At 51.6% G+C, this 18,828-nt stretch overlaps 5 protein-coding genes across 5 annotated transcripts; 1 reads left to right on the top strand and 4 right to left on the bottom strand.

The window, feature by feature from the left end:
• Window positions 1-4,034: 4,034 nt before the first annotated feature.
• CGGC5_v013321 (uncharacterized protein) lies at window positions 4,035-4,844 on the bottom strand (the record flags this gene model as incomplete). Its single annotated transcript, XM_066152911.1, has 5 exons — window positions 4,035-4,247; window positions 4,304-4,330; window positions 4,391-4,449; window positions 4,503-4,716; window positions 4,764-4,844. 5 exons carry the CDS (start codon window positions 4,842-4,844, stop codon window positions 4,035-4,037), a joined length of 594 nt encoding a protein of 197 aa, XP_066007680.1.
• A 178-nt stretch (window positions 4,845-5,022) lies between these two features.
• On the bottom strand, window positions 5,023-5,942 carry prlL-8 (MFS transporter prlL; the record flags this gene model as incomplete). The annotated part of the gene is made up of 5 exons (XM_066152910.1): window positions 5,023-5,145; window positions 5,196-5,248; window positions 5,299-5,350; window positions 5,398-5,550; window positions 5,601-5,942. The coding sequence occupies 5 exons, from the start codon at window positions 5,940-5,942 to the stop codon at window positions 5,023-5,025; spliced, it is 723 nt and encodes a 240-aa protein (XP_066007588.1).
• A 716-nt stretch (window positions 5,943-6,658) lies between these two features.
• DAPK1 (Death-associated protein kinase 1) lies at window positions 6,659-12,497 on the bottom strand (the record flags this gene model as incomplete). Its single annotated transcript, XM_066152909.1, has 2 exons — window positions 6,659-10,347; window positions 10,727-12,497. 2 exons carry the CDS (start codon window positions 12,495-12,497, stop codon window positions 6,659-6,661), a joined length of 5,460 nt encoding a protein of 1,819 aa, XP_066007678.1.
• A 2,806-nt stretch (window positions 12,498-15,303) lies between these two features.
• CGGC5_v013318 (UPF0676 protein) lies at window positions 15,304-16,561 on the top strand (the record flags this gene model as incomplete). Its single annotated transcript, XM_032021717.1, has 4 exons — window positions 15,304-15,465; window positions 15,515-15,682; window positions 15,735-15,878; window positions 15,926-16,561. The coding sequence occupies 4 exons, from the start codon at window positions 15,304-15,306 to the stop codon at window positions 16,559-16,561; spliced, it is 1,110 nt and encodes a 369-aa protein (XP_031881449.1).
• Window positions 16,562-16,656: 95 nt separating this feature from the next.
• Window positions 16,657-17,907, bottom strand: CGGC5_v013317 (putative thioredoxin reductase; the record flags this gene model as incomplete). The annotated part of the gene is made up of 2 exons (XM_032021716.1): window positions 16,657-17,621; window positions 17,679-17,907. The coding sequence occupies 2 exons, from the start codon at window positions 17,905-17,907 to the stop codon at window positions 16,657-16,659; spliced, it is 1,194 nt and encodes a 397-aa protein (XP_031881450.1).
• Between the last annotated feature and the right edge of the window lie 921 nt (window positions 17,908-18,828).

Genomic DNA, 18,828 nt, shown 5'->3' with positions numbered 1-18,828 from the left:
ATATTAGCTGCGGCACTGAAACCTCGGCTGTGATACTCAAGCCATGTCTCGACACTTAATGCCTCCACACTGCCACCAACTCTTCAGTATCTACAGGTCACTGTTGGTATCGATATGCAAAGCCCAACAACAAGGTGACTTACATCGATGGAGACAAGATCATACGGGGACGGCAACGATACTGTATTAGGAACAGAGCGTTACTCAAACACCATGGTCGCAGACCACGGAACGATAAACGCCCCGAGTAACTAGATGTGGTTGCAACAAGAAGGGATCCCAGCAAGATCATCGGTATCAAGCACTGGGGACACGAAACCTCATTCGAAAACAGATTCCCATCACTATGGATTGTAGCAAGCGCGCTGTCTCAAGAGTTGAATGTTCGAATCATGTATCCTAGACGGGCACATGAAATCCGATGTTGACAGTATCGGACAGTGCGGAATCCCATGTCTGACTCGGGCGTCCCGACGTGGATGGAGCCAAACTGTAAACATGCTGGCTCAAAATCAGGGTCTGAGACACATGCGCGGATTTCCCAAAGCGGATGGCTCATAAGGCTCTGAGGATTCCAGGGGTCATTGAGCTTTGCCTGTGATGGGTCTCAGATCCCCTCCCAAGAACTCAAGACAATGTCTTTCATGGGGTCCACATGCTCCTTCAACGTTGGCGACAAACTGGTAACGATAACCGTGATCCCTTAGGGTCTCTTGCAGATCAATCATCGTTTTCATCTCATTGGGAAGTTGTAATATGAACGAGAAGGGATTCACTACATGGCCTCCCAGAGCTACAAGCGAGCCCTTCTTTTGATGACGCAAAGTCCTATGACTCTACAGACCATGATATGTTTTGAGTATTGCACCCAGAGAATGCTATGAAAAGAGACAGTAAACATTCACCATTTGACAAAGACATTCCTTGAGTTCTTGTTTCCGAATATCCACCAAGGTGATGATCATGACCAGGCTGTATCGAGTGACAACTGGGTGCGCCTCGATGGGAAATCAAGAGTGAAGTGAAAAAGCAAGTGTCATGTGATTATTTGCCAAGCTCCCAGAGATGTAGATTTGTCTCAGCAGCAAATTTCCGTGCAATCTGCGGGACCATGCCATTACAAGAACGGATGCAGTCGATCCTCCCCTGTTGTGGTGGCTTCAGATGAGATCCTCGGCCCGTTTAGGCCAGCCCACCCACGCGGAACACGCAGGAACCCCGCAGGTACCTCGCTCGTGCATGCAAGCCTACCCGGCCGAGGACCTGATATCCGGCCGAGGGTTGAAAACGGGCCGCACCGGAGGGTCGGGTCGCTGGATCGAGATACGGAGTGACCGTGGCGCAGAGACGTCTCAGTTTTGTCGAGAAATACTTCCCCATCAACTGTAGCGTGATTCAGGCATTATCCTATTCCAACCCTCTCCCTTTCTTATACCCGATGGCACTATACCCGTGCTGGGACGGCTGAAGCTCAGATGAGCGTGAGCTTTACGGATCAACTATGCCAAGATGGCTTGGCAAGCTTCACGGCACGGGGATGTGTTGGGTTCATCAAATTCGGGTTTTGTATCACCTGAAATTGAGGAACGATTGTGCTGCCTTGTCTGACTATTCACTGTTATGACTCTGGATGAAGACTTCCTCGCCCGAATTCGGTGTTGCGTAAATCAAAATGACTCCGAAAAAGGCCTCGTCTGTTGAGTGAATGATTCAACGCCTGATTCGGGACGGGGTATAGCTTCATCCGATGGCAATGTCCCAACGTCGGGCCGGCAACAGGGTCTCAAATGGGCCATGATAGACATTTTAGGTGTCTCTGTGCAAGAAGATCTCATTTTGTCACATGCCAAATCTAGTTTCTGCGTGCCCCAAATTCAAAAGGAGTACAGTGCAATGCTCGGATGTAGATATGGTGGTGAGGTTCACACCCGTAAGATGGCTTGCCTGTGTTCAAAATCCTGCGGAGTCCTTCAAAATAAGCCGCTAGATTTGCAAAGCACCTTGTGTTCTCATAGGCTTTGTTTTCGGAGCAACTGCAGCCCGACCTTGACGTCCAGCGAGATGCACCATGTCCGAATCGACAGAACTTCCATGAAGATGCTCAATCTCCAAGTCATTCAACGAAGTCCCATGCCAAGCACAACGTGCTTCGAAAGCCCGAGCTTCGATTTACAATTCGTACAAAGTTTGGGAAAAATTGCCGCCTAATGTAGGCAGTAGCTTCCTCATCAGTATTCAGGTATCCACAAGAGATTACAAGGTGTTTTGTGTATCTATACCCGGTGACGTTCATGGATGGCCAATAAGAAAGACTGGATTCGCGATACCTTTTGGAACTACTGGTGCGCATAATCTAGAAAGAAATTCTTTTCTTCGCCAAGTAAGCCGCCCTTGACTTCTGTGGCGATCCCATTTCTCCCGTCGCCATCATTATTTCGGATCTTGTCAACTGGGTGGGCACGAAGGATTCATGGAACAGCCATGTACCGTGCCATAGCACTCATACTAGCCTTGTTACGGCTTCGGCCCCAGACAGGAGGTTGGCTGTCTACCCCCAAGCCCTCAAATTGCCAGGGAAGAATAGATGTAAGGCTGACACACATCCTGAACCAGTAGAAGAATACGCGCTTCCATGGAATCCCCACCAATATTCTCCTATTTCCCGTCTGCCTGACGAGCTTCTTCTACAGATTATGGGCTTGCTCCGACCCATCGATCTGTACTGCCTACGCCAGGCGGCATCGGTCTTTTATCGAATTTTCTACGACAACAAGTTCTCTAGATACCACGAGCGCTTAGATTATGCAAGTCTTGCTCTCGGTTACATGCAAGAGAGTCCCGAAAAAACATACGTTGGCTTTCGGTTCCCCGAAAATGCCGGTTCCAAACGTTACTTCCAGAGAATGGTACTCCCTCGGCTGAAGTACGATAGTTTATGCAAGTCCTGCTTCAGTGCGTGGGGAGGCTTTACGCATCCGCTCACCGGAATCCACATGCTCATTGGAAATATGTTCATTGGAACCAAGGATGATCCTTGGCTGCGCCGTGAGTATTACCACCGGTTGTGGTGCCACGGCTGTCTTGATTACCACACTGTAAAGAAATTCTCGCCTGAAATGAGGCGCAGCGGCATCGCGAACTACTTGAATAGGTCATGCATCTTGCACGAAGGGCGTACGAGAATCTGCCCTCACATGGACGTGAACTGGCGGAAAGTGTTCTCCAACCCTGAGAATGAGACAGAGATGCATTGCACATCGTGTGCGGCAATTCCTAGGAGGCTGACTCACGCCAGGTTCGGGAGAGATGGTTTCGAATTCAACCTCATCTGCTCAATACCTGTGCTAGACGTCGATGATGCGAGTGATGGCAGCATTAGTTGGGACGTTTTGGAAGGAAAGCTCGATGATCTTTCTGCCGATCCAACTCGCGAGGGTGATCTCTGCCCCCATGTCAAGTACAACGACGGAAAGCTTGTCCAAAGCTTTCACAAATCCAGGCCCGTGCGCCTGGCGGACACAAAGACAGAAGGTATATGTGTCGAGTGTCTTATGTCAAAGATATTTTACCCGGGAAGCTCAACATGTATCGAGGCGAAGGTGGTTAATGACCATGAGCCAATTTCATTCACAAGATGTGATGTTCACTCCAATACGTATTACTGTTCTGGGTGCCACACAACCTACAAATGGATTAGGTCGAAGGGACGGCTCTCAATCATGCGCATGGGCACAAGCTATTTCAAAGGCCCAGCGCCTTGGATTGGTACACTGACTGATCCATATTCGTACGGTCTGCATACGGATGAGTGGCTGGAGCATATCTCATGGTGTAAAGATTCTCGCTGCGGGAACTGGATAGGCGGCACAGCCCATAGCAGGTTTCTCAACCGCAAGGGTCCTCCTGAATTCTGGACCAACTTCCATGGCATGCGGTTCCTTGAGGCTATGGTAATATCACTGTATGAGAAGTGGTGGATGAAAAAAGGCATGAACTCGGTTGCTTTTCATGGGAATCTTACTAACGGAATTAGGCTAACCCATATGTTCTACGGGCTTTTGGCTTTGAGTTTGCTCCTCTGGAGTCGCATCCGAGCCATTATGCGCAGAAGCATCTTTCTTGTCTTCTTTTGTGACGAAGAACCATGCACTGGAAACAGCCAAAAGTGTTCCGCACAGAAGACCAATGGAGCAGGAATAACTGATGCGGTAGCTCGGACCAAACTTGGGCTGGTAGATTTGCGGGCCCTTCAATACACTTTAGAACTCTCTCTGATAAAGACGATAGAAGGGGATATACGTACGACTATACCCATGAGCTGACACGATGCCTGCAAGTCATATGGTAAGCCTGTTGTGGTATCTGATTGTTCCAAAAGTTGAGTGCTTACATTAGTGAGACCAATTGCCAGGCCTGCAGTCGTAGTCCCCTTCGCTGCTCGAATCCTCTCTGGATAAGTCCATGTCAGTAATTTAAACTTGCCATCTAGTTTCAGTCTTTACCTGGCCAGATGATAGCAAAGAAGCTTTGCGATGCCGCAGTTGCAATCATGACGAAGATGTACTTTGCGATGGGATGTTTCACTGTGATTAGCAGGACGTAACAAACGATCTGAGCTGCCTCCAACCCGAGGCCAGCAACCCAAGGGCTCAGTCTCCGGGTATGAACAAGAAAGGCGAGCGACAGAAGAATGACAAAGACCAAAGTGAATGGTGGCTGTGTAGATTTAGCATTGAGACGTCCCTAGATAGGGTCGGTCATACCATTGTCATGACTTGCGAGATGGCCGTGTTCGATATGCCAAGCTCATAATGACGGTTGGCAAGACGAAGGAGATACCCCATCCTCCGATTCCATGAGTAATCCAGATCATCAAGAATAGTATGAAAGTAGAGCTGCGGAAGAGTTTCTTAACTTGCTCAAAGTTGATGGTCTTAGCTTTCATTGTTGGTGCTTGCTCGGGAAGGTCGGCGAGAACGATGTCTCTTTCGGATTCTGTAATGGAATTGGCTGCCTCTGGGTCTAGAATTGTATGAGCAATGCTGGGTAGAGAGATAGCAAGATCATAGTCAACTTGCAGTTGGGAAGGAAGAAGTAAGTCCAAATCCCACAAAGGATAGCCGGAATGCCTTCAAGAATGAAAAGCTGTCGTCGGATTAGTCCACGCCCCAATACTTCAATCGCGGCATACGTACCCATCTCCAGCCAGCAAGGCCGCCAACGCCATTCATGAAAGAAATCGCATAGGCTGTAGACTGTTAATTAACGCTCTTAATGGAATTCGTGGTTGGCAGTTACCTAGAAGACCGCTGATGGTCCCTGAAAACATTCCACAAGCGTAGAAGAACCCCTTCAAGGAGTTAGCTTTGACCTCAGCGACGGCTCGAATGCACGTACAATTCTCAGAGGAAGCCTTTGTGTCGGATACCAGAAGCTGAGATGATACAAAACTCCAGGATAGAAGCCAGCTTCCGCCAGTCCGAGAAAGAAGCGGCAAGCAAGAATTCCGGCATAGTCCTGAGTCGCCCCCTGACACATTGAGATGATTCCCTGCCGAGTGTGTCAGCGACATCTTTTCCCGTCCTGAAGTCCCGAGATACCCATGTGATCATAATTCGGCCCATCCAAATAGATGGTGAGAATCGTTTCAGAGCAAGCGTCGCAAGCGGCTCAAAGACCATATATGGGTAGTAGAAAATACTTAATGCCCAAGCCCATTGCGAACTCGACAGATTTTCAAGCTGTTTCCGTATGCCCGTGCCTTGTTCAAGATTGATGATGGCTGCGTTACTAATATTGCTGACATGAATTCGCATAATAAGGTACACGAATGAGTACCATAGCAGGAGCCTCTTGTCAATCTTTCGATGAGCGATTTGAAGGATCAGCTTTTCCTCCCCAGACTCATTGACACCACTCGTTGACCGGGCTTGTTCGCCCATGTTGGTGGAAACCGGCTGCGTATCGAAGCAACGATGGAAGACACTGATTACTTAGTGCCCTGGGATGAAGCTGGTGGTATTGGAAGTGTGGCTGTCTGCAAGACATTTAAGATTCCCCGTGATGTTTATAGTCTCCACCCCTGCATCTTCTCCAAAGATGTGTTCCGATCCCGCAGGTTTGAAGCCATACCGGGGCTGCGAAGAGCACGCCTTACTGCGGGGCCATGCGCAATACGCCATTGCATGTAATCCCTGAGAATGGTTGCGAATTACACCATTATTGTTACCATTGAAGGATTCTTATCCCCGAAATTATTAGCGTAGCGTAATGCATCCCGTTATGACAATCGAACAGGACCAGGTGGCAGGCCTTCAGCAAGAAAACTTCGCGGGCTTAATCTTGCATTTTGGATGAATTCTCAACTACTACTCAATGTAGGCAAATGCGCGGAAGATTTCATCTTTGCTACTTCTTTTTATGGCTCTTGAGCGGCACTTCAACAAAACGGAACAGGAATATCTTGGTGAGACGAACACCATTTCTTTTTTACAGTACAACTTTTCATCTATAGGTAGATATAGACAGAAATAGATTCAATGCAAACATCATATGATACTGCTCTGTCTACCTGAAAAAGTCCGCATCCACTGACGCCATCCAGCACTTAACAGCCGTTGTATCCGCTATGACTACTGTCATGGTCTGAGATTTTGGACTAAGGACCGCTGTTGAACGGATTGTCGAACGGGTTTTGCAGTCCATACCCTCGAGGAACAAGAGGATCACGTTTCTCTGCTGTCGGCCCAACCAGATACACCCTCTCAACTTTGACCTTGCTGTAGTCGATATCTGCACCGGCCTCCTTCAGTATGCTGCCGATACGTGTAGAATCCAGCTCCAGCTCACAGGCCAGCTTGAGTGCACTGTCGAAGTATCGACTTATCCTGCATTGACTTCCGCGGATTTGCGCCCTCCGAAGTGTCAACATCCACGACACCACCGTCTCTACGGTGCTCTTGGCCCTCGCCTCCACGGCCAGCTCTAGTGGTGAGCGCCCATGCATGTTCCGCGCATCCCACGCCGCTCCCCTGTGAAGAAGCTCGCGGGCGTGGTCTACATTGCCCGCGCCGCACGCCCGATGAAGCGGTGTCATTCCGAACCGGTCTACGGCGCCGATGTTCAGGCGTAGCCGCAGGAAGCGTGAAACAAGGATTTCGCTATTGTATCGGAGAGCAAGGTGCAGGCACGTCTGGCCAAACGCGTCTGTGGCTCGCCAGTCGGCGCCGAGGTGTAACAGCCGCAAAGCGGTGTCAGCGCCGCCGCCGCGGATAGCCTCGTGAATAGGTGATTTGCCATTTTTGTCGCGTCCATTGATGCTACAACCTAGCGCAACAAGCGCTTCGACCGCAGACGCGTTGTTGGCTATGGCCGCGTAGTGTAGCGCAGTGCGGCGCTCCCGGTCTACGGAGTTGATATTTATCGCCACGCTTCGCGAAGTAACGAAGTGACAGATCATAGCTCCGTCGACCCACAGAGCGATCAGGTGCAGGAGGCTAGCGCCTGTACGAGTGATCCCAAAGTCGGCATGGTGTATGCGTATGAAGTATTTAAGGGCAGCGCAGTAGCCTTGATCGGCGGCCATGTGGGCGGGTGACATGCCAGCGTTGTTCTTTTCTAAGCAACTTGCCCCCGAAGCAATTAAGGTTTCTAAGGCGGCCATGTTCCTGTTTGTCACGGCGATGTGAGCTGCTGTCAACCCGTTGCGGTCTTTCTTATTGAGATCAGTCACACGGTACTGACTGAGATTCATCTTGTCGATATCCCAATTGTATTCCACGGCCCAATGCAGAAGTGTTCTTCCCACATGGTCCGAAGAAAGAGACGGAAGACGATACTTCCGCTGCATCATATGCACAATGTCTTCCCAGTTGTGATTTGCACACAGATGAAGAAGGTCGTAGTGGTCCACTTCGCTGCGTAATGAGACGCGCTGGGTTGGAAGACGGTTCATGATCCAGAGCAACTTCTCTCGATGGCCAAAGAACGCGTAGTGCGCCAACACATGCATTTTTGTGTCTGGATCCTGCGTGAGCACCTGGGCAGGGAACTCCTTTAGAAACATCTCCTCGACATCCGTCCAGCCGTGTCTACCGGCAGCGAGCAGCTGACTGGTCCCGGGAATTGGCATGGAGAAGGTTCCTCGAGGGACCATCGTCATAATTTTTGACAGGAACGGTTCCCATATTGTATGCTTAAACGCCTTAAGATAGGGAGTCTCCGAATGTGAATCTTGAATGCCAATATCAATATCTGGATGGGCTAAAAGTGCGTCGACTCCCGGTCTGTTCTCCCAACCGAGCGCCGCATGAAGCGGTGTGGCAGATGCGTAAAGAACGTTGACATTGATGTGGGGATGATCTATCAACCTTTGTGCGTAGAATACATCGTCCACGCAGCGAACTGCATGGTGAAGTGGCGAACGAGAACCGTGTGGGCTGTAATTAATCTGAATGTCTTCATTACGCAGGAGGGTGCAAAACGAATCTTTCCGTCCGCAGATGATAGCCCACGACAAAGGTGTGACGCGTTCGTCGTCAGAGCCGGCTGCATGATTGACGTTGGCACTTTCAGCCGCGAGACCCTTCACGATCCGTGGACAGTCTCCTCGGGCCAGAACCCGAAATAAGGCTGTACTTTTTAATAACTTGGAGCTATCACTTTGGTCTTCGGGCTCCATATGCACTGGGATGGCCCTTTCCAGATGGTAGTCTTTGTCCTTGTTGCGGATCGCTAACCACATACTGTGGGAGTAGTACGCTTGTCGAGTAGCCATAAACGAGACAAGTGCGCTATCGGCATGGGAGCTGGGCGTCGCAGCTTCATAATGACTGATGTAATGTCGGAGTGCGTAGGTGAAGCAAGGCGTTTTGGCGAATGACTGGATGCGAGTAGCGCCCAATTCGACCAGTCTGTCCTTTTGGTCGTGAGATAGCAAGACAGAGGCGAATGAGCCTCTCAGTTCATTCTGAGCTTGGCGCACATCTCCCAAAACTTCGCGCCAGCTTTCTACTTGTCGATTCTCCAGTTGGAAGATATACATGCACAAAGTGTGCATCATGGCATGAGCATCCGCCTCTGAGACCTCAAAAGGCGAAATGACTTGTTGCTCCTCTGGCGAGAGATCCTTCATACCGTCCGTGAAGATGTCCTTGACAGAAAGGTGGTTGAAATCGACCGAACCATCACCGGCTCTTCTGACGAGGTATCCACATGCCTCAGCTAGATAGTTCTCAAACTCAGTACTCTGAGACTGGAGTTCAGACAGTGACGGTCGCGTATCAATCTTTTGGGTGTGTAGAGTGGCAAGAAATGCAAGTTGGCGAGACGTTAGCTTCTCTTTACTGATTCGGAGAATGGCGAAAGAGGCCTTGGCCTTACTCCGGTGCGCTCTCGGTATGCTGCTCAGGAGCTTGCAGTAGGCTGAACTCAGACCGTTGGAGATTGCACTGAGCTGATCCAGGCTCTTGTGCATCTGATACCGGGACCAGCTTGTCATGCCCTCAAAGAACTGGTCCCATGCAAGTCTAGCATGCAGAAAGTTCCCCCGAGAAATCTCCATGATCTTGTTTTCCACGACATCTCTGGTATTGGCTGAAATGTGCGATTTCTGGCCACATCTTCGTATTTGACGGCGGACGAAAGATCGAACACTTTGCCAATTAAGATCGTTGTCGACATTGATGGTCGCAACATCCATCTCCAGAAACTCATTCTGCGGCATCTCGCGGTGTGAGAGTATCATTTTAACCCGACCACTCAGGTCCTGGGTGATGAGGTGCTTGATTCTGTCGAGGATTGTAGTTGTTTCGCCGACACTGCTACGACCCACTTCATCAACCGCGTCGACAACAAACTGGAACACAGTTCGTCGTGATCTCTCAATGACGGTCGAAAGACATACCCAGAGATTGTCATCCACTTGCGCATCCTCTGTGTAATCACGACCCTCCAGATACTTGATGAGATACGACGTTCGTGCATCAACAAGAATCTGACTCAAAACAGAACGCACAAAAGCAGACGATGTATTCCGTGTAAAGTCCTTATCGTCAAAAAAGAAGTATAGCGGCTTTTGAATAGAGATATCTGTGGATGACTCGCTTTGCTCGATCAGGTAAGCGATAACGCCTCTCATGAGTATCGTCTTGCCTGAGCCGGGCGGCCCATGAAGCCAAGTAATTCGGAGGCCTTGTTGCCCAGTCCACGATTGAAAGTCGGGATGTTCAAGCAGCCACTTGGATGACTTATTGGAGTAAACGGGAATAAGGGATAAGATCCTTTTCGAGTCTATGGCTCTCAGATTTGATAGAAAGCGGAGTTGCGATGAGTTGAAGACTGTTTGCTCTTAAACGTTAGCTATCTGAGAGATCCCAATATATTGATAAGCTGGGCTGGGACCGTTTGGTGCCGTCACGCACAGGTATATTCAGGGTTTCCTGAGATATTATCCACCAACTCAGCGATGCAATTGAAGACTGTGGAATAATTATGGCTGGACCTTGTGGGATGCCTTGACATGTTGTCATGATCCGCGTTCAGTGGAAGAGTAGTTTCTGCAGGCAGATGGAGAATGGCTGAGGACTTGTCGACAACCTACACGCCACGTATCAGTGGGGATCACTCGACAGGTAAAGAAAAGGGCTTCAGCAACCTACCGCAGATCGTAAACTCTCGGTCATCTGTTGCTCGAAAAGGCTGAAAACCTGTAGGCCCGCTGGCATACCATGTTCTTCGAAACGAGAACAGATCGACCCCAGCTCAATGGCTCTTTCCTCAAAGCTGGGCAACAGGGTCTGCTGATGGCCGCAAAGAAAAGCAGTCTTCTTCAGTAGGCCCGACCAGTAGCCCATGTCGGCGTTCTTATGTGGTGTGCCGAGGAATATGACACCCGCCACGGACTTTCCGAGCCCACTGTATCGGCTTCCACTCTCGCAAGCCATGATCATGGCCTGCTTGAAGACAATCCCACCAATTCCATGGCAAATGAATATCAGTTTCCGCTCGGCCGCTTCGGCTTTGCTTTTTCGCAGCTGCTGGATACCAGATAGCAGCTGAGCAGCAATGTTGGCAATGCTAGATTTGGAGGCGTTGAAGACTACCGATCCGTCGAAACCGAAGGTCAACACACGGGCTCTAGGGAAGTCCAATGGCACAAAGTCTCGCAACCAGAGTCTATCGCCACAAGTCCAGGTCCTGACGGCGTGGCCTCCAACACCATGGATAGCGATGAGGTCCACATCTGTTGGGATATCGGTTGCGTTCTCGTTCTGCGGATCCGGCCAAATCGGTATCAGTCCGACGGGGAGATTCTTTTCTGACAAAGCTTCTCGTAACTTCTCCTCCACGAGGGGTATGTTCGAATAGGTTGGCTTCCTGTCGGCTGTGAATCTTCTTCGGACATCTTCAACGGCAGTCGCCCACATGTCTTGTAAGCAGTGTTTGAAGGTCTGGTAGTCTTCGTCAAAGCGACCCCGGAACTTGGGGAGGCTGTCATGCTTGCGATTGATGGCCACATGAACAAGAGACACGGACTTTGGCCAGTGACCCAGAGCCGAGCTGATCGGAACCAGCAATTCTCCATCTCCAGTCCATCCCACGGCTCCGCTGCTATTCTTCTGCGTGTTTTGTGTGTTCATCTCCTCAAGAATACTGACCACTTTCAAGCCCTTGACACTTATGGCGTCTTGAAAGCTCTTGTCTAGCCTTTTCAGATAAGGTGACCCTGGCTTGAGGTTCTCCACAAGCTGTTGACTTGGCTGCTCTTTGATCAGGCGAAGCCAGGGCTTGACCAGTAGCCCTTGATGGGGTACGCCGAAGAAAACCAAGCCGCAAGTGCAATGGGCGTTGAATTCATCTTTCTTTGCCAAGCTATACATGGCTTCCTTGACAACCAGCCCGCCCAGGCCGTGAGCAATGAACGCGATTGGCCGAGGCTTCGCTTGCGTTGGAGTGTTGGACAAAGGCCGTATACTCCGGACTGAGATAGCAAGTTGATCGCCAAAATCGGTGAGATTCTGGGATGACTCGCTCCCGCGGGGTGAGGCGTTATAGCCGTAAAGCAGAACGCGGACGTTTGGGGGGAACGCTGTATCATCGTCCACCAGCCACATGAATTGACCACCCCCGTCTTTCCAAGATTCAAAAGAGTGACTGCCAAATTCACTGACGACAACGCAGTCAATCCTGCTATCATCAGTGTCCTCGACAACATTCAAGGGAGTGAAACCGAGAAAGGTCGTGTCGATTTCAACCCGGACACGTCGCACTCGACCCTCGAATGACAGGACCTTGTCGAATTTCCAGGAACGCCCCTTCAGCAAAGGACTCGGCACAGGGAAGAACATGACAATCGCAACCAGGTAGTCCGCGTGGGGGTACAGTCCCAGAGAGCGGACTATCGTCTGTGTCTCTGTGCCAAAGAGCTCATCGAGTGTCTCCTTTGTACTAGCCTTGGACAGGCCCGTGGGGAGGCCGACAACTCGATAGACTGACATGCTGCCGAAGGTAGAATGACGGAAGTGCATGCAAAGGGGAAAACACGCTCACCAATCTGGATGGATCATAAGAGAAGATATAAACAGGCTGGAGCTGCGAATGCCGGGGCATCAGCGGCGGAGCAACCGCCAAACCGAAGCAGGCTGCGCAGTTCTTTCCCGTCGACCCACCATTTATCTTACATAGACCAAACGCAGCCAGTCTTATTGGGCACACGGAATAAGTACCCGAGCCTGTTGAAGTTCTCAAGCGGATACGACCGACAACCCCGCGTCAAGAAACTCCTGCTTCTAACAGGTTCGACAACAGGGTAGTCAGGGCCAATCGGAAAGAGTAATAATCCCGAGCACAATGCTGTGCCTCCGCTTGAGCGCAAAGTGTAATCATGACAGCCTGCACGGCTACTCTGATATGTCGAGGAATTTTCATAGCCCACCCTGTAAGATGGTACACAGTAATCAACAGCTCTTGTTACGGGGCGGTATCCGAGAAAGCAATAAGTCAGTACAAGTGGACGATACTTCATCCCCTTAGCCCGCGTCGAGGCTGTGAAGACAACTCCAAAAGGCTCGATACTGAGATTCCTCCCAGTGTCGAGGCTGGTCCAGACCCATAATCCCTAGCCGCAATCCATGACTGGGTCGGCCAGGTGACAGACCTTACTCGTCTAGCTGCCGTACCCAGTGTGAGCTTTCAATACGGGAGAGCCTCGGCTCAGTTAGCTTAAGAAGATCTACCTCTTCTGGAAAACGCGGCCCAGCGGCTACGTGTCCTGCCAAAATCAATACAGCACATTCCTCTACTACAAGTTGCGCTTCTCGCTAGCTCGACTGTCTCTACAGCTACCATATTAACGGAAACAAAGGTCAGGCTTACCACGGAGGTGCTCCAAGATAATGCTGGTTTCCAGTTCGCATCTGAGTGAAGGCGGTCGGCATACAACAATTGACATTAATAGCCACGCTTGGTCATCATTTCAGGGGAATCAAATGAAATGATAAGCATCTCTACAACCCCGCCGTGCAATCGAAATCACTCGTATCTCAACATGTCCATAGACATTACGAAGACGTCGTCATTGCTTTGTCCCCGAGAATCGCGAGGGGGAAAGGGAACCAGAATTGTGGACAAGTAGCAAAAGCAACGTATTTCCGGGGCGCCGAAGTATCTTCCTATTTGACCACGAACCATATCGCCTAGCTCGATGTATTTCTACGCAATGATAGGGAAGAAGTGACAGCGTTGCGAGGCTTCGGCTATGGACATTGGTCAGTCTATCCTATGCGGATGCGTTTTCAATTGATGCCTTTCCCGATGTCTTTGTAATGTTGGTTGTTCCTGCCGTCTCTACCCTCTGGGTGGTCCTCTAGTGTCGTCTCTAGGTGTCGTCCTTCGGTATCGTTCTCTGGTGTTGTCTCTGGACGCTGTCCCCTGGTGTCGTCCGCTGGTGTCTTCCGCTGGTGTCGTCTCCAGGTGTCGTCTCTAGGTGTCGTCCCTGTCGTCCCTGTCGTCCCTGTCGTCCCTGGACTCTTCGTCGCTAAGCTGGCGAGTATGCAGAAATCGGCAAAACCAAGGACAAGGGTTCGTCTCCCCAAGGATGCGTGACAAACAAAATTTGCTTACATACGACTTTAGTAACGCCCATTACATCGAGCGAGACCTAGTGTGAGTGATTTCCAGACGTAGGTAACGGCGTTAATGAGGACGACACAGTGAGGCGACATAGAACGAACACATGGAGAGATTGCATAGAAATAGAGATAAGACAGAGATAATAGGAAAACTAAATACCATAGAGCTAGTTGAGCACCAGACACTGAATGATGAAGTCGGCGTCTGCAGCGAAACCCCCGGAGCGAAAGCCCGCGCCTGCCGTTGTGACCGTTACCCTCACCCGGCCTCCTTCCTGCTTCCTTCCTGCCCTTCTTATCCCGCGCTGCGTCGACCAACCGCCGAAAGGGCACGGACGTGCACGGATGATGCATCCGCTTGGGATTCTTTTCCCGTAGACCAAACGGATCCCGCTTTGGCCCTCCGGATGAAGGTAAACATCAATGGTCTGCCGAATCGCAAAAAAAGCATCAATATCACAAGGACGAGACAAATCGGCACTCAGAAGAAGTAGCAAAAGTGATGCATCCTCGGGGAGTCGAACCCCGGTCCCCAGCTGCCGCTTTCCTATGGAATGGAAGGCTGGGATGATAACCGCTACACTAAGAATGCGTTGCTGATTTGTTGTTGTGGAGAACTAGTCCATAGGATACCTATGTAGGGCACGCTCCACACTGGGACACGTAGGTTGACCTTGATGTCACTTTCGGCATCGAAAATCGCCTACATGCGAGTAATCCTTCAGTAAGCCAACTCAATGTTAAATAGACTAATTCTCTTCTATATTTCATGGGATTGGTTGTTTCATTGGTGCATCCATCCAATCATGGTGAAATTCGTCTCATCTGAAGGACTGATGTGAGTGACCCCGACGTCGGCCTCGACGTCACCTATCATTGAAGGAGGCACGCCGAAATTCGTATGCAAGTCATCCAAATGGAATATGAAAGGATCTCCGAGTCGCATGGCATGTGGGTGTTCTCACCAACCATCGTCTGAGGATTCGGCTCGTCATGGTTGAGGGAGATGGCGTGCTCAGAACGCGGCGATCCGCCTCCGGCACGGCGCGAAAGTACCGGCGCGGGGAACGTCGTGACATCAGATGGAGGGGTATTTATCAATGCGACTTGACTTCAATTCGACGACTTTGCTCGCCGAATTGCCCGTGAAAATTGAAAAGAAAGGACGCCCAAGATGCCGTCGGCCGTCTCTCCTGAAACCACATCCCTGCCGAAATGGCAGCGCCCAGCCAAGACCACGCATGATCTCCCCTGGGCGGATATCAAAGTGATCGATATTGGTAAGTTTGACGAGCCGGGTGGCAAGAAGCAGCTTGCTGAGGAACTGCGCCAAGCGGTGAGTGACCCCAGTGTGAACGGCGAACAGTCGTTGACAGGAGGGTCAGGTTCACGAGACGGGCTTCTTCAGTCTAATGAATACTGGCTTCACGCCTGAAGAGGTGCAGCGCCAGTATGACATCGGACAGGGATTCTTCGGCCTTCCCGTTGAAGACAAAGCAAGGCCAGGAAACACGTGTGACTTTTCCAAGGGGAACTACTTTGGATACAGGCCGGTATGTCATGATCCTATTGACAGACATAGCTAGATGGCGCTGATCAAACTAGTTCCATGATAAGAAGATGCAAGGCACAGAAGTCCTCAACAATGTGGAGTCAGTGAACATTGCCAAGTTCATTCCCAAGTATGCGAATGAGCCATTCCACCCTTTCTTCGAGCCGTATCGCGAGGAGATTGAGGACTTCTCCAGGGTGAGCTTATCCCCAGCTGTACCCCATACCGGCTAACACATGGACAGCGTTCGCTTGAGATAGCTAGCAAGGTCTTCACACTGTTTTCCATCATCCTCGAGCTTCCTGAAGACTACTTCTCCTCCCGCCACGCTTACGAAGATCCCAGCGAGGACCACCTGCGGTACATGGGCTACCATCCGCGATCTCTCGCCGACGACCTCAAAGTCGCCAACACGTGGTCGCGCGCCCATACTGACTTTGGCTCACTGACGCTGCTGTGGAGTCAAGACGTTGCTGGCCTTCAGATAAAGACGTCGTCGGGCGAATGGAAGTATGTCCCGCCTGTCGACAATGGCATCGTCTGCAATGTCGGCGACACACTCGACTTCTGGTCTGCAGGGTATCTCAAGTCGACGACGCATCGGGTCGTTCGACCCCCGGAAGACCAGGCTCACCTCTTCCGTCAGGGCCTGTTCTACTTTGTGAGACCCGGTGACGATGTCGACATCAAGCCTGCTCCATCTCCGCTCCTAAAGAGATTAGGGCTCGTCAAGCAGGATGCCGAGAACGCGGAGCCAGTCACTGGTCTGCAATACGTCAGGGAGCGCGTGAAGAACTACCATCATCACAATGACTACGCAGACATGAAGGGCAAGAAGTTCAAAGTTGGCAACTTGGAGATTGAGGATGAAGCAGATTGAAGGATCAGAATAAAATGTCATTGTAACTTTTCCAAACGCCGCCCGTCTATGTAAAAACGCCTCCGCTGGCATCCCAAATCATGTGCATGAAGCGTTTACTGGTCAAACTCGCCAGCGTACAAAATCTCGTCACGCTTGCCGTTGACAACGTCCCAGAGAGCGCGCTCCTCGTGCTCAGTGTCTCTCTTGAGCAGGGTAGACAGCTCGACGCCGGTCTCCTTAGCCTGGTCCTCCTTGGCGAGTCTGACGTGGAGGAAGACAGCAGTCCTCTTGCCGGTGTACAGGGCGTGGGGGACGTTGGTGCTGTTGTCCGAGTTGGCGTCGCCAATAGCGTAGATGCCGTTAACGTTGGTAGCGTATCCCTTGGCGACGTCGACCGCGAGCCTGCCGCCCCAGAGGGTGACGCCGGCATCCGCTCCGATGGAGCTGCGCTGCTCGTCGGGGAAGCTGGCGAAGAAGACGGAGCGCTCGAGCGGCTCGCCCTCGGTGAAGTCGACGCGGAAGAGGTCGTGCTCGGGGGCGGTCGCGAGGGAAGGGTCGGCGGGGTGCGCGCCGCCGTCCTGGAGGCGGGTGACCTTTGCGATGGTGCGGTTCTCGACGGTGACGTTGTGCAGGTCGAGGAACTCCTGGAACTTGGGGTTCTTGGCCTCGGTGGCGTTGCGGTTCCCGGGGGTGTCGGTGCCGTTGACGAGGGCGACGAGGTCGGTGTTCAGGGTGAGGATCTCGCGCACGAGGGAGGGGACGTCGGTGAGGTCGCCGAGCAGGCCCATGGACTGGTCGGCGTGCTCGTGGCCGTCGCACCAGGGGCACCAGTACAGGCCCTTGCCCCAGATCTCCTCAATGCCGGGCGTGGAGGGGAGGATGTCCTGGAGGCCGGTGCCGAGGACGATCTTGCGCGCCTTGACGGTCTGGGTGCTGTTCTCGGCGCAGGTGTAGGAGACCTCGAAGTTGTCGGCGTCGCTGCCGCCGATCTTGGTGACGGTGCCGTTGATGGCGGAGACGGTCTCGTAGGCCTCGATCTGCTTGCGGGCGGCGTAGCGGTACCATGCGGGGGTGACGCCTGTTGGGGCAGATTAGCAGATGCGCGGGCAAAAATGTTTCACAAGGATATCCTTACCATCGAATCCGAGGACGTCGTGCATGTGCCTCGTGGGCGCGTTACGGTACTCGGCAGAGTCGATGAGGAGGACGTTTCTCCTGACACGGCCGAGAGCACTCAGGGCGGCAAGACCTGAAGGGCCACCGCCGACGATGACGGCATCGTAGAGTGTGGAGGAGTTGGCGATGGGCGCGGCGGAGGCCAGGCTCAGGGCCGAGAGGATGATGGATGAAAGAGTGAACTTCATGATAGCGACAGTGCTGTGATGGTCTAGTAAAAGAGTGTAGACGGCGAGATGGGTACTAGAGAGCTAAGCTGGTGTCAGGAGAAGCTGCTGAGCTACAAGTTTCTTTCTTCGGAACCCAGGGGCATTCCATGCTATTTATCGAAACAAAAAAGCTGTTCGTTTCCCGGACATCTCAAAAGTGCGTGCCACGGCATCTTGATGGTGTGATACCGCAAGACATCTGAAATGAGCCTAAGCAGCCGTAGATCTGGGTGACAGCGCCACGGCATGCCCGTCCTGTGGGGAAATCGGGCCGTGGCATTAGCGTCAGGTAAAGTAAAGGATCTAGTGACAGTGCCAATCGAGAGTCGACAGCATCGCTGAAAGAGGTAGGTCGGTCTCTTCAGGTGGGTGTCCTTGAATGTGGCATCGATCTGCCTTCAGCCAGGGGGTGGGTGTGATATTCTTTTTTTAAGTTTGGTCGTCTTGGGTCCTGCGGAATTACCGGCGAGCACGCCTTCTACGCCTTTGGCGGCTGTTCGAGTTGATGCGGGCGATACTGCATTGCGGGCTGAGTCAGTATCCCAGGGAATCGTCATTGCGTGATCGCCGAGTCTATGTAACCCTCCCCCCAAAAGATATCAGAGGGACATGCGACACATTCGCGAATTCGTGATAGCGCGCTGGCGGGAGCGGGTGGCACGAGTCAAGAGCGGGAGGGGCGGGGATCTTGGGTCCTCGGCGGGAGCCGCAGCGTAGCAGCGGTCAGCCGTTGAAATGTTCGCACTTCTTACGAAAGGGAAATTGAGTAGAGTTGATTAAAATCCAAAAGGTTTTGGGGAGAAAATCCTGAAAGATCAGATGATGATTTTCCCCGTAAAATGCCGCTACTACTGGGTAAGGTCTCGGTTCTACCGCAAACTTTCAGACTAATCCCCTTGT

The sequence above is a fragment of the Colletotrichum fructicola genome (assembly GCF_000319635.2).
Source record: "Colletotrichum fructicola Nara gc5 chromosome Unknown KSG_Nara_v1_contig08, whole genome shotgun sequence".
Taxonomy (NCBI): domain Eukaryota; kingdom Fungi; phylum Ascomycota; class Sordariomycetes; order Glomerellales; family Glomerellaceae; genus Colletotrichum; species Colletotrichum fructicola.
The sequence above is the reverse complement of the archived record's forward strand: the minus strand, read 5'-3'. Positions and strand labels throughout refer to the sequence as shown.